This window comes from Xiphophorus maculatus, chromosome 9 (assembly GCF_002775205.1).
Source record: "Xiphophorus maculatus strain JP 163 A chromosome 9, X_maculatus-5.0-male, whole genome shotgun sequence".
In the NCBI taxonomy this organism is placed as follows: domain Eukaryota; kingdom Metazoa; phylum Chordata; class Actinopteri; order Cyprinodontiformes; family Poeciliidae; genus Xiphophorus; species Xiphophorus maculatus.
Window position 1 is genome coordinate 2935246 of NC_036451.1, and position 27365 is coordinate 2962610.

The 27365-nt window shown below is 36.9% G+C and overlaps 2 protein-coding genes across 5 annotated transcripts; one reads left to right on the forward strand and one right to left on the reverse strand.

Moving 5' to 3' along the window:
- Positions 1-58: 58 nt before the first annotated feature.
- mcoln3 (mucolipin 3) lies at positions 59-9741 on the reverse strand. 3 transcript variants are annotated; one of them, XM_023339540.1, is made up of 15 exons: positions 9590-9741; positions 8671-8767; positions 7556-7824; positions 7316-7483; positions 6874-7027; positions 4648-4723; positions 4446-4542; positions 4176-4275; positions 3972-4084; positions 3401-3550; positions 3177-3278; positions 2201-2323; positions 1895-2101; positions 1645-1775; positions 59-242 (listed from the first exon to the last, which is right to left on the reverse strand). In XM_023339540.1, exons 3-15 carry the CDS (start codon positions 7769-7771, stop codon positions 203-205), a joined length of 1677 nt encoding a protein of 558 aa, XP_023195308.1. In that variant the 5' UTR covers positions 7772-7824; positions 8671-8767; positions 9590-9741; the 3' UTR covers positions 59-202. The 3 variants fall into 3 exon arrangements, with proteins under 3 accessions (XP_023195308.1, XP_005805200.1, XP_023195309.1); XM_005805143.2 differs by lacking the exon at positions 8671-8767; XM_023339541.1 differs by lacking the exons at positions 7556-7824; positions 8671-8767; positions 9590-9741 and adding an exon at positions 7119-7224 and having other exon boundaries at positions 7316-7480.
- A 138-nt stretch (positions 9742-9879) lies between these two features.
- wdr63 (WD repeat domain 63) lies at positions 9880-27071 on the forward strand. 2 transcript variants are annotated; one of them, XM_023339337.1, is made up of 23 exons: positions 9880-9948; positions 10769-10885; positions 11052-11081; positions 13744-13928; positions 14210-14314; positions 14573-14680; positions 14776-14972; positions 15123-15239; positions 15390-15586; positions 15737-15843; positions 16973-17062; positions 17252-17341; positions 18228-18344; positions 19019-19092; positions 19266-19419; positions 19558-19636; positions 21525-21646; positions 21892-21952; positions 22300-22430; positions 22961-23168; positions 23791-23882; positions 24790-24912; positions 26087-27071. In XM_023339337.1, exons 2-23 carry the CDS (start codon positions 10813-10815, stop codon positions 26222-26224), a joined length of 2598 nt encoding a protein of 865 aa, XP_023195105.1. In that variant the 5' UTR covers positions 9880-9948; positions 10769-10812; the 3' UTR covers positions 26225-27071. The 2 variants fall into 2 exon arrangements, with proteins under 2 accessions (XP_023195105.1, XP_023195106.1); XM_023339338.1 differs by having other exon boundaries at positions 9893-10110.
- Positions 27072-27365: the final 294 nt, after the last annotated feature.

A 27365-nucleotide genomic window follows, 5' to 3' on the forward strand; every position in this document is an offset into this window, starting at 1 on the left:
CTCCAAAGTTACATAGTTACTGTACAAGCATTACATTTTTTATATCTACAATATCATTATGTTTTCTATTTACAAGATGTTTTCAGGTTTGTGTATCATTTTGAGTTCATCTTTCTCCAGTTTGTTCTTGTAGCAGGTTTTTTTTATAAGTTTATTTAATTTGATTCCAGGAATCCCTAAAGTATAAAATACTCAGAAACTGCTATGCCTCTGATGTCAGACTCTCTTGGTGAGTGTTGCATCTGGAATGAAAAAAAAACAACAAAACTGATCTTAATGCTTTATACATCAGTTGTTTCTGATGAGTGATTTAAAGAAGTGCTTTTATCTGGAAGTTGACTCTTATTTATATTTGTCAAAAATGATATCAATCTTACAATGAATATATAAATCTACAATCAAACATTCAACTCCGATTCCTTAAGACATCGTTGTGATGAGGAAGGATAATGACGAAGCCTTGCTTAATAATAGCATTTGGAACATATTTTAGGAGTTGTTTTTTTTGTGTGCTAACAGAAGATGGCAAAATATCCATGTCATGATTTCTGTAAATCCAGGATGTTAATCTGCCCTTTGTTGTGGTGTGGAAAACTAGCCCTGTATCAATACTTACCCTCCTCTCTGCTCATCCATTGGGTTGCTGTTCTTCTGGTCAAACGCCTGTCTTGCTGTGATTTAGATATGCAGCAGCCCAATATTTCATTTAGTTCTGATTTGGTTTCATCACTTCATAGTGATTATTTATTTATTTTTTTCCAAATCTTTTCAGTCTTGTCCAAATTTTCCCTGGAATCTGAACATTTTATAGCAGCCTTTATCAGATCATGCTGTCGATTTTTATGGCTCTCTTCGCTAAACGGCTAATGTTTGGTAAAAATGTTGAGCTTTTATTTAGTCAAACAGGTTTTCAGCTCCACAGACTCATGGAATGTCGACTAAAAAAAATGCATCTTCTTATTCCCACAGCCCATTTGGTGTGAGGAAATAATCTGTTGTGGAAGCTTTGTTGTCTTGATTATGATTGCAGCTCACCTTTACAAATCAATCAGAGCTGAATCAAATAAAGGATCATTCTAGATTTCTCAAAAACGTAATTATGTTTCAGTTTTACCTTAAAAACAGTTGTGTGGTTGAAGAAAAACAATGTTTGTACAGAGTCTGGAAAAGTACAGACTTTGAGTATTGAAAGGGTTTGCAGATTCTGGATGTACATGTAAAAAAAGTTCAGATTTTATACACTTTATCCTTTTTTCTAAATGGACCAGCCATCCATCCTTTTTTGTTCAAGCAAGGACTTCTTCCCACCACTATTTGTTACATTTTTGTTCCTTCCATCTGTTCTTTGGCTGTTTCCTCCTTCACTCTGTACTTTAGCTCTTCATTTTATTTTTTGTTATTTTCTTTTAGTTTCTGGTTGTTCCATGTTTTATATTTAAAGTTTGCCATCAGTCCAATATCGGCCCTTTTTTTAACTTGTACAAAATTGTATAAGATGACTAGAGGTTTGAGTCTAGAAATATCTGGAATTTCACATATATATATATATATATATTTATAAAATTTGTGGGGGTTGGATATTTCTGAATGAAACTGAATATGAAAATCAATTTTAAATGAACAGATGTAGATATGTGATCTTACCTGTTGATGCAGCAGCTAATGATGCAGCTCTTGTTCGTTTCAAGTCTATAAACTCCAGAATTTGGCAGATCTTTACACACAGAGAGAAATTTCTGCAGCTCTGATATTGGGACTCCGTTCTCCTGCTGCTGCTAAACAAAGGAAACCAAAATAAGGGGGCAGACTTTAGTGTTGGAATGTTATGGTTTAAAGATGCTAACAGGGTATTAATTATTAATACTGCAAACGGTGCGCTTATTGCTGCCTGTACCTTGACTGTGTCGTATGTGTCAGTGATGATTGTGATGAAAAGACTGAGGATCATGTAGATGAAGAGCGACACGAAGGTATAGAGGTAGACTCTGCTGAAAATCCACACCAGGCTGCTCTTCTGCGTCATCTCTTTGAATGTGGGGAACATGTCGTCTCCGTTGATCAATGAGAACAAACACTCTGACACGGTGTTTAAGGTCCGGAACTAAACAACGGTCACAGTTTTCCAGGTCAGAATGAAAGACTGTCAAATGCATTAGATTTCTGTTCATAGTGATCCAAATAAACGACAGTGTGTTGTTACCTTTTCGTGATACGGGCCAATCACGATCCAGCCACAAAAACAGTAGCTTATGTATATTATTCCAGCACAACAGATGAAACGGATAACATTTGGAAAAGCTGCTCGGAGCGTCACGATGAGAATCTAAAAGTAGGCAAACAAAAATAATTTATTTTAAACCTAAAATAACTGAATTTTCTAAATTTATTCTTTTTCAAAATGGAGTTATAGCAAATCTTGCACACATCTATTGAACACACACTTACTGTACAAACAGACCACTCCTCACACACCCACACACAAATGCACATAATCTAGACGGCCACAGGTCATGCCAACACCCGTTATTTCATTATGCAGTGTGTGACTTTGATGTCTGAGGCAACCCTGATTTAATAAAGTCAATGATGTAATTAGGACACAACATGTAGGCAACCAGCTTCTTCAGACACTGCCTGGAATGTTGAAACAGGAAAAATAAAGACTTACTGCATAATGTAAGTCTTTTGACCTTATTATTAATTATAAGAAGTAAATATTCAACAATGCTGCTGCAAAATAGCCTCACAATTAAACCATACACTTGATAAGCTATTCATCAAGGCTTTCTTTTTTTTTTTTTTTTTTGTAACCCCTCCAGGGGGTCTTTTTGTGGGCTCTAGTGTCCCTTTTCATGAAGTAGGCTGACAGGAAAGGGGGAGGGAGAGGGGGGAAGACATGCGGTAAATGTCGCCGGGTCCGGGAGTCGAACCCGCGACAGCCGCGTCGAGGACTTGAGGCCTCCAAATGTGGGTCGCGCTAACCCCTACGCCACCACGGCACGCCCCATCAAGGCTTTCTAATGACAATTTTTATTTTTAATAATATTTTAAGAAGTCATCAGTGTAGAAGTGACTAGAATTTTGGTCCAATATTACTGTAATTGTTGTTTATCGATTATACTTCTTTAAAGTTAGACGTACTGTAGACAATGGATAGATTAGACTTAGATTCATACATTATACTTCTTGAAATAACCCATGTAACGGATGACTCCGATCCAAACGAACATGGTGCCTGTGCCGAGGAAGATGCTGCACACATCGTAGCTTGTAAAGACCTGAGAGAAAAGTGCAATAGTTAAGCTTAAGCTTGCATACCTCAGTATTAAAAAAGTTCTATTTGGTCTGATGATAATGCAGAATCTGTTAATCATGAAGTTTCTAAAGAAGTCTTCATTACCTTAGACTCGATCTCTATCTTGAGGATGGAGCCTATGATAGTCAGCGTGTCGCTGACGATGATCAGGATGTACCAGCCGTTCACAAACTCCAGCTTGTCTGACCACGGCACGTCTCTACCAGAGTGTGTTCTGCAATGACGGCTGTACTCCTGTTTACACACAAAAAAAGGGTTTTGTTTTTTTACTAAGCTCTATGAGAAAACCAGCAATAACATTCATTAGCAGGCTACTTTTAAATGCATTGAAACTAAAACAACATGAAACACAAAGAAGTCTGTAAAGCTAAGAAATAATAGATCACTCCCACCTGGTTACATTAGAACCAGGCAGCTCATGCATGACTTAAAATTATCTTTCATTCCTTTGGAAGTTTTTAGTTAAACAAACATGAACGCGAAGTTGCATTCCTGTTTATGCTGACAGAACCAGAACCATAAATCCCAAGTCAATAAAACCACCAGCACTGATCTCTCAGCACAGTTTTACTTTAGCATGTTGAGTAAACTTTCACAAAACAAAATAGACGCCGACTTACATTTAAATTTATTGAGTAAAACGTATTTTACTCACAAACATTAGCAGAATCCCTTTGATCACTGAGCGTGTGCAGAGCACAAGGGAGGTGATGCAGGTTATGACGATGAGGCAGTCGAACATCACAGTCAGGTAAATCTTTCTTGCAGCTAAACGAATGAAATGAAAATTAAAAGTCTTTTCGTCTCAGGTTAAAGAATACCCACATAGACTAGTGTGCGCTCAGCTTGGTGAACTTACAGGCTCCAATGACTTTCCAGTCTTTGCATTCGTTGATTTCCACATCCATTTCCAGGTCGACTTTCATTCTGCCACTGTGAGCTTGATTGTTAAAAGTAATCTGTCAACAGATGTTTCTCAGTGAGAGGGAATATCATTTTTTCTAAAATCACAATTTTTAATTAAATCCAGGAAGTTATTAAACTCTTTCTTGGTATTATTACAGATATAGTTAAGTAATTTTTGTGGTATTTCCAATGCCAACTATTTCTGTTAAAAAAAACAACATACAATAACAGTGAAGACGTAGCAGTCGGGCAGCTCTCGATATCTCACAGTTTGTAGATTAATGGCCTTGACAGTGAATGTGATCTTCACAAGGAGCAGCCTGGGAGAGAGAACAGGATGAACTTTGATTTTAAAAAAACGACATATTACAAGGGAGCTAAAGGATGTTTTATTTACTTAAGAGACACAAACATTTATCACCAACCTTTTAAAATGCAGTTCAAAGTTTTGAGGCGTGTCACGTAGCGACACAGGAACGACTGGGTAGATTTTAAGGCATTCTGTTACAGAGGGAGAACAAACACGTGATTATCCATCAGGGTTATTGTTAATGCGATCCTCTACATTGTAGAACATTTCTACTAGGATGCATTCAACATGTTAGCTTTGTTTTTCTTTCTCTCTGCCAAGCAATCTTGACCTGGGTGTAGCTTTAACACTTAAGCTACACCCAGCTTAAGTGGGTCCAGATGGTACTGGATTCTTTTCTTGTTTGCTTCCTCAATCTCATGTGGGTCCGGTTGATAAGTTTAACAGTTTCATGTTGTCCAGATTTACAAAGCAACAACTCAGATTGTTGAAGGTAAATTAGACGTATTCTTTTTTTAAAAAAATGCTCCCATGAGCTCTTTTTCAGAACTTCTTTACACTGTTTAAAAAGAAAGCTCCTGTTACACAATCCTCAGGGTAATTCCTCAGTTTTATGTTCTAAGATGTTTGATGTCTGATGTTTAGGATTTTTGGATCAGCTTACTTAACACAGTTCAGTGAGAGAAACTTGTATTACAAATAAGGCTGCTTACTGTGCATAACCAGAACTGACATTCTCAGAAAGGCAAGGCTACTTATTAAATGCTTTTGAGATTAAATGGAGCTTCTCTGAAATGACTAGCAAAGTATTTATTCCTCTTTTGGGATGTGCACTTTCTTCTGGCCTGCGAAACAAAAAGCTCCTGACAATGCAAGACTGTGAAGCAGGAACTGTCTGCATTTCCAGAAACCACAAAAAGTTATGCAAAACCTCGGCCGTTTTGTGTTTGGATTAGTTGTTAGTAGAAATAATGTCTCTGCACAACAGCGTCCCATTTGACATGAGTCATGGAGAAATGCTTTGATATTTTACATGGAAGGAAAACCATAATGTTGTTTTGTTTTGGAAAGGAGGTGCAGCATCACTAAAAGGTCAAATCATTTCCACTGTCAAAAAAAGAAAAAATATATATATATATATTATAGAACACATTAACATTACACAGAGAGTGACATACTGTATTTTGAGCATTTATTTCTCTTACTTTTGATGATTACGGTTCAGTTGAAAAAACCCAAAATTCTGTTTTTGAATATGAAAAGTTTGTGGGTTTTTTATCAGAAATATGAATCAACTTTATTAGTCTAGTTTGTGTACATAAGCAAGAAATTTGACTTCCATCTCACAGAAAGATAAGTATAAATATAAAATCTTAAGAGAAGATATATTTTTAATTAGTATATTTTAATGAAGTGTCTTTAAGACCTTTTATTAATGTCCTTGTGCTCTATAGCATTTGCAATCAATATCTGGGCTCCTTTTACATGATCAATAAAGAGGCCATTGGTATTTTTGACAGTGTGACAAAGTGTCAAGTGTTCTGCTTGAAAATGAAAGCAATATTTTCATAAAGCTTGTCAGAATGCATCTAAAACTTCCTCAATGTGGCTTTTGATGCACTGATATCCGCCAGAGGCGCTAATCTCTAGAAAGTGCTTCGCTGTACATTTCTCGCAGCGCTGTGGTTATTCTTCTTGCTTTTTCCTCCACTTATCTTTAAAGCTATGATTTTGCATTTAGGACACTGAACAGTCAGCTTCTTTAGCAATGGCTTTTCGTAGCTCACCGTTTTTCCTGAGGATGTCCATAAAACTGTCCAGTAAAGTCAGCAATCTTCACTATGACTCTGTGGGCTATACAATGATGTAATTTTCTGAGAAACCATTTTTCTTCCTTAGCTGTAAGTCATATTCATCACACGTATCAGAAATAAACACTCTTTACAATGAAGCTACAAGTTTCACTTTGTGAATTGAATGACAGAAATAAATTAACTTTTCAATCTTATTCTTCTTCACTGAGGGGTTGCAATGAATGCTTAATGCCTTTCTTATAGCTGTAGTTAACTTTAATTAATTTGTTTCCAAGGTAATTTTATGATTTAATGCATATTTTCATAATCTTGAGCTTATTAGTTTTGGAATATATTGCTAAAAAAGGCCACAACTGAATTTTAGGTTTGCCTGTTTAAGCACATAGTAGAAGTGTGAGGTCAAAGTTGAAATATAAGCTTCACATCCAACCCCAGAGGAGTCAGTCCCTCACCAGTCATGAAGATTACTGCACATCATCGCTTGCAGCCAATTTATAATCATGAGTTACAACAATAACAACGTTTACCCGTATCCACGTGAGCATCGATTTCAAAGGTTTCACTTCCAGGGTAGATGCTGCCATTCCTGTAGAAGTCCTGACAGAGAAGCAGCGGGTTGTCTGAAGAGCCATTTTTCTCATATTCATGATTCCCAACAGTGTTGTTGTGCAGAAGTCCGTACTGTAAATGGGCAATTGTAAACCATTCATATTAGTGTGGCAATGGTTGGGAGGATAACAAAGTACGGTGGAGAAGAAACTCAGTATCTTACATAAACCAAGTTATTTGACAGAACAGAACAATCATGATCAATGATGTGAACAAAGTCCAGTCCCATGGTGACATACAATCTGCAGGCTTTCATGTTATATAAGGCTCTAGAGTAGTAAAAGTGTGTCAATAATTAACATCACAAAAGCAAAAATACTGGTAATGTCACATGAATTTCATTCAAGTAATTTCTCTCACCTGAGTAATAATGTAGTCGATGTGATCATAAACATCAGCTTGTCTGTAAACGGAGTAGGTTTCCATACCTCTGTCAACATAATCTTTGAGGAAAAGGTGCTTGAAGGTCAGCAGATTTTCTTCCTTGAAAGTAACGACCATCTGATTGCTCAGGCCGAATAAGACCAGCTGCAATGACCAAAAACCATTTCATGAAGATGAAGTGTCATTCTTCTGATTGCATCTGAGAGAGCTACAAACCTGCATGGTAATTATAGCAATTTTGACAATCTGCAGCATGAGTTTCCAAGGTTTCCGTCCCCGCGCGTGGTATTTCTCACACGGATTCATGAAGTAGTACTTGATCTTCCTTTGGAGGCATTCAGTTCTCTCCTCCACGATCTGACACTGGTGGTCTTCCCACGAAATGGGATGGTTCGTCTCATGGACATCATAAGTCTCACTGGACTCTTCCATGACTGAATTTATTCAGATTTTTTCCCCCCAGGAAAGGCAGTAAACTGCAGCGCCTAAAAACGGTGATCAAATAAGCAGGACGCAATAAGCATATGCAGAGCAGACTATAATAAAAATGTGAAGCAAAATGTCAGCTCAGGTAATAAACAAAGTGAAACAGAAAACAGGCAGTGAGTTTCAGAGCTGCACAATATACTGAACCAGAATCGTCATCACCATTTTTATGAGTTAAATATTGCACTCCCAAACAACTCCTTGGATGAATTATGGTACATCGGAATATTTCAGGTTAAATTTCATGAAACTCTCCATGCCAACATATAGACATATTTGTCCAGGTAGTTGAAGTTTTAATGCATTTTATGCCCACAAGTAAGTTAGATTTTAGTGAGGTAGATACTAAAGCTCAAGGACAGCAGAGGTAATGAGGAAAAATAAAAATAGTGCTGAAAATGTGGGTAAATAACAACCAATATCCTTTCTACCATATGCATCAATAATATCAAAATTTGATTGTTCTATCATTGGGTAGCCCAAATTGCAATAAAGACTTGTATCCATCCATCCATCCATCCATCCATCCATCCATCCATACATTCTTACTCACTCATATTTATTACCTTTTTTTGTCTGCTATAGGCTATAAAATGTCTATAAAGAGCTTTAAAAACATTTTTGTATTCATTGAATCTTTTCACATTATATCAAGCTTATCCATTAGAATTTCAAATGAAAGACCAACAGTAGTAGTTTATTTTGATTGTGAAATTGAAGATAATGTATAGTGTAATTAGTTTTTAGTGTTCTCAGTGTAAAGGTCTGCTGGAGAATGTTAGTGAACAAACAGCACTGTTCAATCCATCATCGGAAAATAGAAAGAGGATTAAACAACTGCAAACCTGTCAAACTATGACTGTCCACCTAAACTGAGCAGCCAGGCGGGAACAGAATTATCCAGAGAATCAGTCTAGAGGTTCCTTGGTTACTCTGGATGAGCTGCAGAGATCCAAAGCTGAAGTGAGATAAACTGTAAAGAGTTTTACTTATGGATGAGTGACATCAACAATGTCCTTGCTCAAATAAATCCAAAAGAAGCCACTTTCGCCGTTTGTAACAGGAAGACATGATCGTGGTAATATCATCCTGGATATGTAAGCAGGTCACAGTTAATGGAAAAATACTTGGATCTGGGGTGAAGGTTTATCTTCCAGACCCAAATCAAAATTAGATTTATTTTAAGCCTTGAATCCACAAAATTTACAAACACTAATAATGTTACTACTGAATGAAAACATTTGGAGGAACAGAATGTGTCTAGGCATGTCAAGTTAAATATAGACAAAAATGCATGCATGCCTACTTTTTCTAATTTGAACAATTATTCTTTCACCTCTTAAATGTATGAAATCATAATGAAGTACACTGAAGCTTGCTGTTGTGGTGGAACAAAATGTGAAGAGGTTAAAGCAACTTTCGCAAGGCGCTTTCACCAGGAAATAAATAAGTTAGCTTCTTACAAGAAGAGTAAAGACTTTATTTACAAAACTTGGCGTATTATCAACCGGTTGTTCTAAGTATCTCTTTCTGATTCTCCCACCAGGAATGAACGAGGGACTGCTTGTCAAATGACAGAGTGTAGAAGACGTGAGATCAGGTGCATCTGAACTGAACATGAATAATTCATTACAGTTTCCAGTCAGAGACCTGGGCAGATTCTACCGCTAATTCACTCTTTTCTCGTTTAGAAATAAGCGTCCAAGAAAAAAAAAAAGGATAAGTGTAATATTCCCAAATATAAGCAATAAATCTTTTACTTACCAATGTTCTCCACTTCAATCAATTTCTGAAGCACCCACCGCAGTTTACACGAACTTTGATTAAGCTTCGAGTCAATAAAAACGATACATCTTTACGGGATATCTGGTTTGGTGTTAGAGTCATGAATGCGTTCATATTACAGATGACTGATCTCCCGAGGCTATAAATTCAAGCTTGCCCAGGTAAATTTATAACATTGCTTTGACGTCACTGTAAAGCTGGGACTTGATTGGCTTGTGCAGCACTCTGTCAATGAGTTTCTCCGCCCTCTTTTGTCACCCTGGGCAACCAAACAGTCCACAACTGACGAGCAGTTACTTTTAGAGATACAGGAGTTCAATATATGGCTTAAACTACCGGTAAGAGTTATTTATTTGTATATTATCTGGTCTTAATCTATGTATTTTTTTTTTTATCAGCAGCTGAAGATAATTTATTCAAGGTAGTCAGTTTTTTGGGGGCAAAACAAACCGCACGGTATGTCTCCAAAACCTGAGGTGAATAGCTACAGCAGTATCCTGGTGAGCAAAACAGTTTAATACTTTGTCTCAAACTACATGCGCTTTTGTGTGGTTGCAAATGTTGTTAGCAAAAAGCAGTTAGAATTCCGTATTTATTAAAAGTAACATCAAAGTAAATCATAGGTGTTCATTTTAAACACGGTGATGAAACCTAAGCAGAGTTATGTACAAAACACAGAATCCGGAAAGAAAAATTAAGATTTTAAAAATCGCTTCATAAAATATTTGTCCTGGTTGTAGGCTACAAACTTACATTTTAATACCTAACTTTCCAAGGACCGCCTCTTACTCCTTGTTTAAGTATTATTTCTTAGAACATGTATTAATGTATTGACTGTTTATTGTTCAAGGCCAAAAGCAACTAATAAACATCAAATAACGTACTATTGAGCATAATATTGTTTTGTCAACCCTCTGAAAATATTTATTTCAGTATACTACAATTTTCTAACCAATAAGGAACCTTAATGTTCTTTATTCGTACATTGATTTAATTGACCCTGAGAAACATAAATTCATTGCAATTCATGGATTTTCCACAAGATGTCAGCATATACACTGATTTTGTTCGTAATCCCGCTGACTGAAGTCAAGTTCCAGTCACAAATAGACAGTGATTTTCAAAATAATTGATTGAATCTCTGCCTCTTTTGGATAGATGTCACTTTATCCTCAGTGAACCTGTTGATCTAAAGAAGAAGGATGGCTCCTAAGGCAAGGAAAAGATCACCAAGTAAAGGAAGAGGGAAAGGGAAAGGGAAAGGAAAAGGAAAAGGTGAGTGTTTAGATAATGATGATATTTAATACCTGCTTAAAGATTTCTATTATTGATGTTGTTATGAGGCACTAAATCAGAAGACATTATGTAATTTTTTTGAACATGACTATATGTATATTTACTCTTTTACAATCTCTAATGGAAGGAATTATTTCCATTTCAGGCAAAGCCAGTCGGCCTTCTACAAGTTTAGGTAAGAGAACTTTGGTACGCTTGTAATTTTTGCAGCAAAAGAAAAAAAAAAACAAACAGATGTAATTTCATTACTTCTGTATTGAAGTTTGGAAAACACACTTCATATTTATCTCACAAAACATTTATCTTTTATTCTTATAAATTATTTTTATAACTGGTCTCTTGACACATCTGCTAGTGTGGTTTTGCTTTAGAATTCACACAGAACACTCTTGAGAGTTTTTTTCCCCATTTTGCCAGTTCCTGTAAGATAATTCGAGTTCATTTAAGATAACACAGAATCTACAATGTCATCTATTGCGTTGTCTCTGGACATGCTCTCTCAGCATTGGGTCTCTCTTAGTTTAGTCTTGCATTCATTCTTGAAATCAAGCTTTTTAACTACCTAAATAGATCAATGACTGTTTTCATTATAATGCTATATTTCGTTTTGTCCATTTCTGTTTTTCCTTAAAATCAGTTTTTACCAAATTCCTTTTCTTTCTCAGAAACAGACCTATATTGATTTGCTTTTTAAAACTTTCACACATTCGTCATGGACTTAGCCAAGCCTTCCACTTAACCTAAACCCGAGTTTTAACCCAAAAGTCAGTGGTTAATCTTACATGCGCTGACGTTTAGTTGTGAAATTAAAAAAAGATCTTCTGATCAGCTATAATATAGACCTTCTCACACAATTATGTTTTGTTTACTCCAAGCAATGTACCTTGTAAAAGCAACCAAAGCCCTTGAACTTTATCTGCTGCTGTCATCATCCTTTTTCTCAGCCGCAACAAAGAAGAAGCTTAGCGTCGATTGGAAGGATGGATGGAAAAATCCTGGAAAAAAAATAAATAATGCTACAAAACAATTAACAATAGGTCTGGGCAATAAATATAGAAAGAAGCCACAGTTTAAAATTTGGTGAAAACTATGCATTCTGTTCCTACCATTTTCACAATTATGAACTCCGATTTTCAAGTTGTGTCCCATAAAATCCTAAACACAGTTAACGATTGTAATGTGACAAAGTTTAAGAAAATGTCATTAATTAGAATACATTTCCAACACACTCTAGGTCACTTAAACCCAATAGAAATGCTTAGACTCAGGTTCTAATTCCTGAGAAACATAGAGATGGATGTAAATACAGAGGACATTGTGTGCTGACAAGCCTTTGGTGAATTAAGCAAGAAAAGAGAGACCTAATTTAGAATAATTTTCAGCAGCAGACAACAAATGCAATTTAATTGTACTCTTGGGGTATGAGGAACATTGTACATCATACTCTTTTTTTTCCTCCTAAACAAACATTCTCTGTGAACTCAAATACCACGACTGGCACATATCTTTCTGAAATGAGGGGTGTGAGTTTCCACTACAATGATTTGGCATGAAGCCTAAGTGGTGTGAGTGGAAAAGGCTGACACGCCCAGCTGGGAAGTGGTTACTCTAGCTTTACTTAAGCATTCCCCGGTCCTCTCAGCAACCTTGTGGAAGGACTTTGAAGAGAGAGACCGCAAGGAGGAGGAAAACTGTTATTATGCAGAGTCCTGTTTACTTCTGTGTTCCCTTGACTGAGACACAACTGAGATATGGAGGAGCATACAAAGACATCTAACATGTAAAATAAAATCAATCACAACAGCTAAAAAAGTCTTCCAGTAGTCATTCAGCAGTATTTTAATGTAAGGTAACAGTATTATTACGGGTGACAGTGTTTAGCAGTAATAGCTGGATGCATGATATGTGTATTTGATATGAAACATAAGGGGAAAAATGTTCCTTTGTGTATTTTACACCATGAGAACAAATGTTTTATTTGCTTTTAATCTCCATATTTTATTGTCATTTTCAGTCACTTCTTATTTATAATTTCTGACTTATTTGTCATGTTGCTGTGACTTAGTAAGGATCCATAAGACAGATTGAACTAACATGCTGCGAAAAAGTCAGTAGGTGAGAAATCTTTCACAATGTCACTCAGCCAAAGTTTGTTCTTCTTTATCGCGGGCGTTCAGGGTTTTGGAGCTGAATCTTGTTTGTATGAAATTTCAAAGTTGACCATGATCTCCACTTAATAAATGAAAACAGAGCCTTTGTGTTTTTTAGGACCAACTTGTATGTGGGTGATACTGATTTCTATAGAGGAAAGACTTCCTCAACACGTAAAACCTGCGAAAATGAAGAAACAGAGCTCATTCATTTGGGTTTTGTTTAGCACTCTTTTGGAATTAGCAGGTCAGGGAATCGTTCTCTCTTTCTCCAGACAATGGCTCATTTTGGAAAAGTGTGTAGGCTAGGCTCACACCATTCTGTACATTGTTTCCACAGAACACAACTTTTGGTAAATGCTCAAGAAAAAGAAAAAGGAAACTCAAGCCCTCTACATTGTAATTCCAATTTAACTCATTTCATGTAATCTGAACCAAGAGATCATATGAATGTGTGTTTTCAATATCAAGTTCACTATACAAAAAATAAGGCACAAAAATCAGAATTTTAGATATGCTCAGTTTATACGCTTTAAGGTGAAAGAAAATCTTTATATTCTTTTTGTACATCGATTTAGTTTTATTCCTCTCACTTGGATTGTTTTCAATTGTCTTACAGGTTTGTGAACAACAACAAACTTTCAAGAGAATGAGATTTAAAAAAGGATTCTGAATTTTCTCCTCCAGGTTACCCTGAGGATATCTTCCCCCTGGTCCTGACATCGGCCACTCAGGAGCTCTTCAACTGCCGTATTGATGAAGACGTCACAGAGAAGAGCCCTTTCAAACTGCTCAAGAAAGACGACATCATAGACGACATGAAGAGAAGAGCTGCAGTTTCTGATTTCAGCCCAGTGAAACAAACAGTGCTTGTAAGAGTCATTCAGACAAATAAACAAAAAAACGGAGCTGCTATGACGATACATGGATCATAAAACAAGGATTGTGTGAGCAACGGAGATGGTTGAAGTTTACTCATATTTTGCCAGAATCCCTTCTAGCACATTACTCTTATTAGATGTTAGCGCCTCCTCAGGGGCTGATGAGGTCTCATCAGGCGTGATTATCTTTTCCATGTTTAGAATCTAACTCCTACATTTCATTGATGTCTTTGCATGTCTTAGTGTGAACTCGGTGTCATTGTTCTGAACAGGCATACCCAGAGGAAGAGATGTTGTTGGTTTTTGATTCAAACCTCACTTACGGCCAGTTCTTCTACTTGGTTCTGACACCAGAAAGCAAAGATCGAATACTGAAAGTGAGCATGCAGTTTTTTTTATGTTCATTACTTTCACAAAACATGTTCAGTTTGCCATTCTATAACAAAAATATTTCATATGCGATATACTGTATGTTTGGTGCATTATGTAATTTAGCATAAAACTCTTAAGAGCTTCAACTTTAGTTTCCAAAACTTTGTCACTCAAAATCTGCTACTACAGTACGAGTTAATGGATTTTATAAAACATTTATTTTCAACTCCATAACCCAGTCTTATTCTGTCTCTGTCATCCAGTCCCCAGAGGGTGAAGAGCTGCTTATGGCTGACAAAAGACCACAATTTTGGATTTCTCTTGGTAGCGAGAAGGAAATAGAAGAACCTATCAAGGAGACGAGAGAAAAGGCATATCACAATATTAAAAAACACATATGCAGAGTAAAGTTAAATAAAATACATTTGCTGCTATTCTATTGATTTTGTCTTCTTGTCCTCATCAGCTGAGGCTCAAATTAAGAGTGGACCGGGCAGTTCAATCGAAGGTCTGTTTTTCAGACCGCGACTGTGCAGAGTCAAAGGATGGCCACTTGGAGTGTACTTCTTATGAAGACAGTAAATTCAAGATCAAGAAACTGCTGACTGATTGTGGAGTGCAGGCTGTTCCCATGATACAGACCAACAGTTGCCAGACAATGAGGTATAACATGATGAACCTTTGGGCTTTAAACAGATTTAATCAGCACAAAAAGACTGAAAGGTTCTGGCCTTTGAGTCGGAAACAGATTGAAAGATGTCTACCTGGACCAACAACGTATATATTCCCTATCAACATTGTTTTGCTTTGCAGGATGGTTCCAAAGGACACCTTCACACAGTATGAACCAAGAGAGTTCAGCACTGAGGAAAAAGAAACGATTCTTAAAGAACAGAGCCTGATGAATTTTTGTAAAGCACAGATTCCCAGGTAAAAAATAAATGGTTTTGATTGGCAGTTTTCCCATCCAATCAGACTCAACCAACTAGATTTGAGAAAATATAAAACTCCCACCCATTACAGTGACATTGGATAAGATTGCCTATTAGCACAGTCAGTTGTATTGCTTTTTGGTTTTAGGATGTTGTTTGCCCTGCAGCAGGAAGAGATCATAAACGTATTTCTGGATGACTGGAAGGCTCTGGCGACGGGGCTTGAAGCTTGTGACTGGTCAGGGCAGGTGTCCGATACTCTGGTGCTCCATCAGGTCTTCACAGATCAGAAGTTCGCTAAAAGCAAAACAATTAGTTGCCTCAACTGGCACCCTACAATATATGGTAAAGTGCAACATTTTAAAGCAATTAAGCTTTTACCTTCCCATCAAGAACAGAAAAGTAATGCAAAGATGCTTTAATTATGTTGATGGTTGAAAACATACGGTAATTATTTGTGGGGGTTTTGTGTGTGTGCGTGTGTGTATGCTGCAGGTGTAATTGCTGTGGCCATGACAAAAAGACACGAGGAGCTTGCAGAGGCAGTCTCCAGTCCTCCTCTCATTGTCTTCTACAGCTTCTCCAACCCCTCCAGTCCCCAGGTGTGATAAGCAAACAAGAAAACCCTCCAACACACAAGTAAAGAAATCTCTTGCACATCTCTTGGAGAAAAGCTTTTAGGAGAAACAGCTGGAATGAATTGCACTTTGTCATTCAGGACTATTGTTTGCTGTAGGAAAATTTGAGAGCACCTATTGATTTGACCATAGGCTCCCAGTCAATAAATCTGAGCAGCTAAAGTAATGTAATACCACTTCTGTGTGATGTAAATCTTCTCTGGAGCTTGAGTCACCCATTACTTCATTGGCTAAAGTGGGGGTGTGTGGAACTTTATACCCATATCTGATGAAATGCAGTTGATGCTAATGGATTGTTGTATTGTAAGACAAACCTTGCATTAACAGACAAGATGGAAGACTGCAGTGAATTAAAACTCACATGATATCTGAATCTTCCTGGCTAAAGTATTCATACTCCTTTATCGTTCTTGCAGCTTTTCACATCAGGAGCCTAGAACTGTTGCATATTCTTTAGAAAACTGCTCAAGTTCAAAAAGACTGAATGATTTATTTTCCAACCTTGCCACAGGTTCCCAATTAGATTCTGGTCTGGACTTTTCCATTCTAATACATGAATTTGCTATTATTTCAGCTGTTCAGTTGTAGCTCTGGTGGTAAGTCTTAAGACTTTTGCAGCCTCTCTTCCAGGATTGCGCCGTGTTTAGCTTAATCAATCCTCCCGTAGACTCTGACCACATTCCCTGTCCCTCATGAAGAAAAATATTCCAAAAAATATAATTTTTATCTCATCTGACCAGACAACCAGAAGGTTTGCTACATTCCGTACTTGGAATGTGGCAAATTGCGTACAGGACTTCTGTTGTCTGGCTATTTTCAGGCTCCTCTTCCATAAAGGCCATACTTGTGAATTCCTGTTAACACATTCTCTCATCTGAGCTTTAAATCTCTGCAGCTCCTACGTCGATACCATGGGCATATAGTGAAGTACATTGACCTTTTAAACTGTAATGTGACAGAATGTGGAGAAATTCAAAGTATATGAATACTTTTGCAATATACTGTACATAGGTTTCTGTGAAATGCAGTGTTTATGTTTTGTCTGTAGTACATTATCTTTTTGTTTTTCTCTTTTTATTATTATTTTTTACAGTTTCTCCTTGAATGCCCAGACGACATTCTTGCATTCCAGTTCTCCCCCTCCAATCCAAATATTATTGTTGGGGGCTGTTTAAATGGCCAGGTGATTTTTTTTTTTTTTACGGTACCACCTTTCCTGTTTCTTATACTCTGAAAAGTTCAAAATGATTTCTTTCTTCACACAGGTCTGCTCTTTAGCCCACTATAAAATACTACTCTCATTTAAGTGTTATGTTCCACGCTCAGCTGTTGCCCTCTACTGACTGATTTTGTTCGTTAACTCGTGTTTCAGGTTTTGTTGTGGGACATCTCTGCTCATGTCACCTTCATACAGGCAACACAACCCGGCAGTAGAAGGGAATCAATAAATTCGGACAAGTTTGTAAGTACAAATATATATGGACTTTGCCAAATGCCAGAATATTGCGTTACATTTTTAAACTTTTTTATTTCCACTTTTCTAAAGCTTAATCCATTTATATACATTTTCTTAGTAACTGATAGCAGTGCTTTTCAATTGGCTGACTTGGAGCAGACTTTGCATTTAACAATCCACAAACTTTTCATCGTAGCTGGAATTGTGTCCGACTTAGTGAGTTTTGGCTAACTGCACTGATGCTGCTGTATTTAAACAGATACATGTACTAGGTCCCCACATTTACTTTGTGTGTTTTTATGGTCTCTACAGTGGAACAGCTGCCTCCATCCCTCTCCTCTCTGCTTTATTCTCCTTTACTCCTCCCCTAACATCCTTCTCCCTTTCTCTATCTTTGTTTGCTCTTAATTCTCTTGAGTCAACACAGCATAGTGCCAGCTGTTACACAACTCCCCATCTACCACCGTGGTTTGTCCCCTTATGCAAGATAACGTTCTGCTAAATCAGATCACTTTTCTCTCTGCTGTTTGCAGAGTAAACAATAGCAGTTGTGCTGGTTAAAAGGACTTAATTTGGATGTTGGGATCTATGGAACATGTACATACTGTATATCTGCCAACGGCCTTCCAGATAAATCACTTTGGTTTAACTTGTTTCTTTTTATGAAGGCTGCATGTGGAATGTTTTTTTTCCCCATGCATACATATTGATATCATAGCAAAAAAATCCCATTCAAGTATTTGGATTAAATTTGAATTCTTTGGACTTTTGTGTATTTTGATATCCTGCTGAAGCATTTTGAATGGCTTTTGTGCTGAGTAGAATCTGCCTGATTTGATTGATTTGTCAGATTTTACTGTACAGTGTCTTTTTGTGTTTGCTGTCTCTCCAGGACCTCAACGACAGCAGAGAGAATATTCCTATTGTGCGATTCTGTGCGGTGTCAGCCTTAGAGAGCAGCCACAAAGCCCCGGTTACTGACGTGCAGTGGCTGCCGCCAACATTCGAGGTACAGAAAAGTTCAACGTTGAAGAATTAGAGGCAACTTTGAAATAAAGACATGTTCTAAACTAGAGTAAGGCTAATAAGTAGAAAATGTCCTCTTGATGAAAAGGGTGTTCTTTTTGTGTGAATATAGCATTATATTTCATGTAAATAATAGACCAAATGTAAACTCTAAAGAGTCATTGTTTTTGTAAGTGCATGTAGAGATTTACGGAGAAGATATAGACTGATCCTCAAAGTCAATTCTGGGATATACCGCTTACTACCAAGATGACAAAAAGGAACGTTTATTAAAGTGTTGGCATGCGCCTTGCAGTTTCTTTTTTCCTGTTGGCGCCTACTCCTCACCTCTATAGAGGATCGTCATAAATCATTTTCACGTCGTGTATTCATCAAGATGGATGAAAAATGTAAGCATCAAAGTTCCCTCAGGGGAAAGATTAACATCCTACTTTGCTGTACAAAATAGTAACTTTTTCACATGGTCAAACACATCTGTCTCGCTTTCTGTTTGTTTTAGACAAACAGAAAGCATAATTGTGAAATAGGAGGAAAAGAATGCATGATTTTTCTAATTTTTTTTTACAAATGAAATTCTGATAATTACGATTGGCATTTTATTTAGTTTGTACAAAGCTTACATTTTGGCATTGATTTTGTAACTTTTTCTCTGATAAGGTTACTATGATGGGCTTACCAGTGGAGAACAAGCAGAAAGTCTCGATTCAGATCATCACCTGCTCCCCTGACTGGTAGGCCTGAGGAATAAAACATTGTCCATTTTTTGAAAAACACAAAAAGTTTGAAAGTTAGATTTAAAGGAACTCAAGTAACCACCTCGATGTGTGTGTTTGAATTTGAACTTCTGATTTTAAGTTTTCGTCCGTTTCCAGGTTTGACCTTTTTGCCTCATTTTGCTCCATAGCACTCTTCGTTTTTGGGACGTGAGACTTCCAGCTGAGTTTTCGAACACACCTACAGAGAGCACGCCGACTGTCGACCATAAGACCCCGATGACGACCTGTAGCGTTCCTGAAACTTTCAAACATCTGGACAGGACTTGGAAACCAATGTTCAGAGTAATTTAGCTTTGGGAATTTGTGATGTGTAGAACCTAAGCTAATTTTAATATGCATTATATTCCATAAGGAATTGAAATACGAAAGGTAATAGAATGATGCAGAATCAAGGATCTTTTATCTTGTGTCATTTGTCAGGTTTCACTGTCAAAGATTGATACCAAAGGAGAATATGTTCCTATGAAGTTCAGCTTTGAAAATTTCATCACTACTACAGGTACGGCCAAAGAAGAGATATTTCATTTTTGTATTAATTTTAATACTTTTGCCATAGAAATTTAACATTTATTTGAAGGGGCAGTATTGTGTAAAATTAACTTTTTTGACCTTTATGATATGTTATAATGTTTTTCCCTCATCAAAAACATAACTGGAGTGTTGCTTTGATTTTTTTTATGCATTTTTAAGAAATCCTTTAATCTCCTATGGCAACCATTTAGTTATTCAAAATTCCTGGTTGGACTTAGCGACACCTTCGAGGTGCTGCTCCTCCATGGTCCTACAATTTTCAAACGTCTAGGCTTCAGCATTATAGAGTATCCCTCCCCTGCCACTTTCTCACTTAGCTCCTTCAGACTAGCCATCAGTAATTAGCAAACACCTGCTGTTTACCTGCTGTGCATCCGCAGAGCTCATTATACGAGCTACTTCTCAGAGCAGCGCTGGTCAAAACATTGTTTAAGGATGAATAGAGGAGCCATGTTGTGATGACTCCCTGAAGGCGGAGCTTTGGAAAAATCAGGAGTTCTTAAAGAGACAGAGACCCAATTTCCAGGCTTTAAATTATGAAGTGAAACTTCTTTTAGGTGGTATTTGATATACATAGAATTTTATACCAGCCAAACATAGTTACTTGATTGTGCTATAAAATGACACTATGTGCCTGGAAAATACATAATATTTTCCCATTAACAAAGATTTTGTTTTGTTTTGGTTTGGAAAGCTGATTTCATTGATGAGCACGGTGAGGCTGTCTTCCTTGAGTTTCCCACCACTCTAGTAAGAGTCTTTTTTCCAAAATAAACTAATTTCTGGTAGCAAAGCACTGGCCTTGCTCACTGTCAGCTCTTTGTAATATCTTGCTCAGAAAGCTTGAGGAAGGTTGAATGTGTCCATGCTGGTCAAGAAGAGACCTGTCTTTGTCTGGACGAAGGTCCGGCTCTATAAACACCACTTTGGTAGCTGGCTGGTTAATTTGCTGCAAGGTCATCTTTTTTTCACTTAACCCAAGCACTCACCAATTAAGATTTTAATGAATATGATGAATATTTTGGTTCAGCTTAAGGAGTTTGCCTATCTTACTGACAAGGTATGTCTTTGTGTTGACTCCGGTATTCACTGCTATTTCTAAAAGTGGAGCCATTTAACAGTCATTTGTAGCACAACAGATATACTTTTACACGCCACGTTATTGTCAGCAGGCTTCACGGTCACTGTGTAACTATTAAACAGCCATGTCCTTGGGCAGCACTGAATCAATTTCTGCCGCAGTGCAACATAGTCTTACTGTTTTCTTCACACATTTTTAAATGGAGAAGTGAATTCTGAAAATGTGCAATAGAAATGCACCAGGAAATCAGCTGCTGAGCAAAAAAAGCAGATTTTCTGGCTTGAACGACTCTGACATTTCTGACCAGTAAGGTCATCAAAAATCTCAATGCTTTGGCCAAATAGTGGTTTTAAAAAGTTACTCAAAGTTAGTTATTTTTACTCTCATTATGATGATTAAAATGAATGGGGGAAAGGCTGCTTTTAATAACTTTTTTCCTTAATGACACACATTTGGTTGTATGCTTCCCTAGCAAGTCCCTTTTTTTAGAGAACCCTCTTTCCCAGCTTTTTTCTTCATTCCTCTTATTCTTTTCCCACCCCACTCACCAGATACACCTCTCCTTATCTTCCACCTTTTGTCCTCCCATCATGTTGTTAATGGTGAGAGTACAATGCAGACGGCATCAATCCGATCTTTGTTATTTCCTTACATTAAGCATACACCACTGACTCAAACTGTTCCTCTTTTTTCTGTGTTTTTGTAAGGAGCTAAGCCATCTCTCTCTTAGTTGGTAGAATAGTGATTAACACTTTAACCTTGTTTTCCCACTCAGAAAGAGACAAAGAAATAAAGGGGACAGAGGCCCTTCTTGACTACAGCCAACTCAAGATACCTGCATCTGAAAAACTGAAGGAGATGGACAACATCAATACCAAGTTTTTTGTTGGGACAGAGGTAAAACTTCAAAATGTCAAAACTTCAAAAACCAAATCCACAACAGTATTTTTTCAGGGTTTTTTTTTCTACAAGTCTTTTTTTCCCAAACTCACTTCAGTTTACGTTACAATGTTTTGTAAAATTGCTGAAGTTTTTTTTAAAGCTAAGATCATGACAGAACATTGGCTTTGAATGGTTAAGAAACTATGAGGTGTGTGTAGGTTTATTCTCTGATGAATAAGCTGTCATGTTTTCACTGCCAGAATGGAGAGATCATTTACTCTGACTGGAAACTGGAAAGCGACGACTCTGGGCGCCCGCACAGTGAGTGCTGCCATATTTCTAGGTTGTTTAAAAGGGGCCTAAACAATATATTCTTTACCATGTGTAAGCACTTTCTTATCAAACCAAGACATTCATCACAATAAACTGAACTATTAAACTTTTGTTTTTCAGTTTTATAACAATAAATCTGACACCTACTGTATATCCCTTTTAAATCATTCTTATCCTTTGGCAGCCATGCTAAATTTAATTACCCTCAGGAAATGTATAGGATTACAGAAGTGTGACTTGTCTTCATCATTTATTGTGACTGAGACTGGAAATCACAATCAGTATTCTGCCAAGTAAAACATGCCTTTTCTCATAATGTGCTGCTGCGCTCCCAGGTTCCAAACCCTTCGCGTGTTTCAACAGCCATCATTGGCTGGTGAACACAGTGCAGCGATCTCCATTCTTCAAAGACATTCTTTTGTCAACAGGAGGCTGGAACTTTGCCATTTGGAAAGAGGGAGTCATGGTAACTACACTAAAAACAAGTCCACTGAGCATAAATTATGTGCCCAGAGTAAATACATACACCATACGAGGTTATATTGGTCATATTATTTAATATAATATATTAAATTTTGATTTAATATATAGTCCTTTGCAGAAGGATTCACACCTCTTGAAAATTTACAAATTTTGTCACATTAGAAGAACAGTTCTTTGTGTGTTTTATTGAGATTATAATCTGCAGAATGTGGTGAGCATATGCCAGTTTTGCTCTGACACCAGTTAAGCACAGTTAAGCTATAAAACAATATTTGGCTTTGATATTTATAATTTGCTTTTCCTTACTGTATGTTGCATATCTACAGTAATTTGTTGTATCTACAGTAATTTGTTTCCCCATTTTACTCTAAACAACTAAACATCATTTAGGCATTTGACAGAGGGATTTTGGAGCATACAGATAACTGACCAAGTTACCAAAAAATAACTTTAGATTTGCTGTTAAAATGTATAAAGTTGCATTCACTTTTTCCCTGAAACTGCTGCATGCAGGACGGCCCACTGGTTGCATCGCAATACTTTGAGCAGGAGTGCACTGTGGGATGCTGGTCGCTGTCCCGACCGGCTGTTTTCTTCATTGGAAAAACAGATGGCAGTGTTGAGATATGGGACCTGCTAAAAAACAGCAGTGAACCACTACAGCTCCACCCTCATATCAGCAAAAGCAAGATTACCTGCATGAAAGCCTGCAGTTTCACGGGTGAGAAAACACACGCGCTTCCGGTTACATTAAAACTTGTATATGTAACTTTTCTTAAAAAATATATATGTTTGTTTTTACATATTTGTTAAAACTAACATGATGTTGTGACAGTATAATATGAGGCAGATAATCTCAGAAACAATTAAGCTTGTCCACCTCCTCCCTGTGCTACTGTTGCTGTCTGAAGAAATGCACCGCTCCCATTCAAAAACAACCAATCAGAACCAGGAGGAGGGCCTCATAGCTGGCAATCATGCTTGTGTGCATGCTTGGGCATTCATAACAGACTCTGCTGATGGGGAGAAGCTGTATGGATAACAGAGAGAAAGGGGAAGGTTGTAAGCAGAGGGTACCATGGCATTATTGATGGCATGAATGACAGAAATGATCAAATGAAAGCTAATTTGTGTGTTCCTCAACTACCATTCACAACAACTGGGAATGTCACTCCCAAGCTCCTACCTGTGTTGACATGTACTTTTTCAAATTGACTATTTAAATATATTTTTCATTGCTGTTGTCACATTACACCTCTACATGTTTTGTTTATTTTCTCAAAGTTTAGCTCTGTGTTCAGTGAGTCAGCAGGCTGCTTATTTAAATTGTTCTCTGCCTCCAGCCAAGCAGCACTTCCTGGCTGTTGCAGATGATCTTGGGGTTCTTCGTATTTTTGAAATACCAAAGGCCCTCTATCTTCCTTCCAGGCATGAGGTGAGAGCTAGACTGGTTTGTTTGTTCAAAAACATTTATAATAATAAGTCTGAGAAACCTTTCTCATGACATGTTCTAATTTCAGCCTTTAATTGTTTACCTAACCCTAACCATAACCATGCAAAAATATTAATTTCCATTTGACGTTTTTTACAGTTTGCACTTTTACAAACACAAAACCTTTGTGTTTTATTGTCTTTTTTGACAGGACCCTATGAACAATAGCACATGATTTTGAAGTTGAAGGAAAATGTTGTGTGAAGAACAAAATTCTCATGTACTCAGCCCCTTCTACTCTGATATCAATAATTAAACTCAAGTGCAACCAATTGCTTCAGCAGTCCTCTAATTAGGAAATAGAGTCCACCTGTGTGTGGTTTAATCTCATAAATACAGCTGCTCTGTGAAGATCTGAGGCGTGTCAGAGAACATTAGTGACCAAACAGCATCATAAAGGATCAAGGAACACAGCAGACAGCTAAGGAATAAAGTTCTGAAGAAGTTTAGTGTAGGTTTAGGTTATAAAGCAATATTCTAAGCTTTGAACAATTTACAGTACAGTTCAATTCTCCACAAGAGGATGGCATAATTCTAAACTTCCCAAAACCTAAGCTAACAGGCATGTTTGACACAAGTTATACTGGGAACACAGCAGAAATGTCAAATTAGAACCTGTGGTTGGAGACCTGACTTAAACGCTTTGACCTACATTTAAAAAGAACCTGTGGAAGAAAAGTAACACGAAACAGTAGCATGAAACATGGGTGTGGCAGGATTATTTTGTCCTTTTTCTTTAACTTCAAAATTGTGCTGCAATTTGTGTTGGTCTGTCACATAAAATCCCAGTAAAATGCACAGCAGTTAGTGGTCACAAATAAATCTGATTTTTTTTGTGTGTTATTTGCAGAGTTTAAGCATGAAGAAATACTTTGATCTTGAAGCAGAGAGTTTGAAGGACTACTTAAAGAGGGAAGAATTCTGGACTAAACATAAAAAGGAGGAGGAGGAACACAAGACGAAACTGAAAAAGGTAAGACATGTTTTATGTCTTGAACAGTTTTAGTCATTTGTGCAGAAATCTGAACTAAGAAGGTAGATAGAGAAGATGCAGAAAAAAATCTGTTCAAGTGAAGCTGCTAACAAGTTTATATGTTTAGCTGTCTGAAAAAGCATATTGTACAGTTATCTAAGATCCAAGCTGCTCTCCAACAACATTTTTGAGCAACATTTAAATGTATTTAAGTCAAATAAAACATTTGTCAGTACACTCTGGAAAAGGAGGCAGCAGCCTGGCCCTCTTTGTGTGTCTGCATTTTTATCAGTGTCTCTTCTTTTTTCCTAGCCTCATGTTTAATTCATTCTTCATGTTATTTGATACTGGCCACAGAGGATAGTGTATGTATTACCAGGCAGTGTCTGGCAAGCTCTTTGCTAACTATATAGGCTAAATCTATTAAGGGATAAGTGTTTCCATCTCGGGCTGGATAGCAGCTGCAGTATGAAGGCAGGTAATGTTTGTTTCTCTACCAAAGGAGAGCTGCAAGTTCACCTCCATATGTATTGCTTCTTGAGATGTTTTTTTTAATCATTATGTGCATATTTGGAGAGGAAGGGAGGAAACATACTAGTAGAATAGTTTGGTTTTCTACTAGCAAAACAATATCTAAGGACCCAAATTATATTTGATGATTAGCATAAAAGTTCTGCAGAAAATTGATATTTAAGGGTGAATTCACACCCAGCCACACTTGGTACTCCTTAAACATACTGCAGTTTGTCTGACTGGAATCTCTGGTTTGTTTTGGGAGATGTGAATCAATCAATCCATCAAATTTTATTCTTCAGGGGATAGAAGGCCAACTTTGTAACTGTCTTTATGTGCCTCTGAATGTTCAGGTCAGAGTCCTTCACTACACCCAGATTTCATTCCTGATCACTGGTTTCCAGCTGTAATAACTGAAGCAGTGTGTTGATTCTAAGTCGTTCCTCTTAGGTCCAATGATAATAACTTCGGTTTTGTTTCTGTTCAGTTGGAGGAAGTTGTGGCACATCGACACATTTATCTGTTCTAAGCATTTATTCAGTGTTTGAATGGGTTCAGAGTCACCTGGTTACATCTTAATGTAAAGCAACTGCCTAGTTGCTGAAATATGCTATAGAAATAAACCTGATTGACTGTATTTCAAATCTTCCTTTGTCTCCAGGAACCTGAAAAACCAGAAACGCCCCCAAAGGAAATTCACCGTCTGGACTTAACGGAGTACAGCGATGACCTGATACTAGAGGAAGAACTCTTACAGGACATGGGCTTGTGGCCCATTGCTGTAGAGTCGGAGAGGTAGAATACCTAAAATCACCCACATTCATGAATACTTACACAAATATTTTTATATACGAAGCAGAGGCTTGTTGGTTTATTGTCTGATTTTTGTCCAGTTTTGATATTGTTTGTATAGAGATTTTGTCTCTTACTCTTAAATGTCAAAGTTTGCATTTTTATTGTTGTTTTCGAAATAGTTTTTGTAAATAACCATAACTTTTTTTTTATGACATCTATGTTTTATTCAGATGTAAAACTGTTTCCTCTGGTTAGCTTTATGTCTCATATTTATTACAAACTGTGATGCCTTTGTGTCATATGAGCTTTAAAAAAACCTCTGTTTATTGGTTTAGAAGCTAACTTCAAGAACTATTTTTAATTGGAGATTCCTTTACAATGTTAAGGTTTTTTCTAATTAAACATTAAAGTGTAGTTTTTCTGTTCTTTAATAAATTTAATTTTTAATATAAATTTTCTAAGCCATTTCTTCCAACTTTCAGAATACTCTGAAAGTTGGAAAAATACTCTGAAAGTTGGAAACATCCTGTTCCAGAGTGACGCAGAAACGTTATTCCATGCATTTGTTACTTTGAGGCCAGTCTCCACTAATTCTTTGTTAAGAGGAAACACAGATTATTCAGTAAAAACCCTCCAGCTTCTCCAAAATGCTACTGCATGATTTCTAAAATTAAGAGGTGAAATCTTTCCAGTTTGATCTTTTCTTGATAGACTCCCTGTTAAACTCAGAATATAACTCACTTTATAAAATGTATTTGTCCGCATTTCATTGTTACCAGGATTTAATTGGAATGTAACTCAATTTAAATATGTCTATGTGACTGGACCGTGTAGAATTGATCAGATTTTATATTTTGTGTGATTTGGTACTTGTAAAGTGATTTGAAATATTAATATAATAAAGTCATAACATTATACCTTTAGTCTGGTAAGATTATGACTTTATTCTTGCATTATTACCACTTTATTCCCATAATATTATGATTTCATTCTCATACGAGTTTATTGTCGTAATTGTATTTTATTTCTTTATTTTCTTACTGTGGCTCTAATACTCTGTTTTATGTTTATCTATACATAAAAACAGACATTATTTCTCTTGAGGTGCCTCTCATCAGGGGGGTGATTGTCATTTTCTATCATAA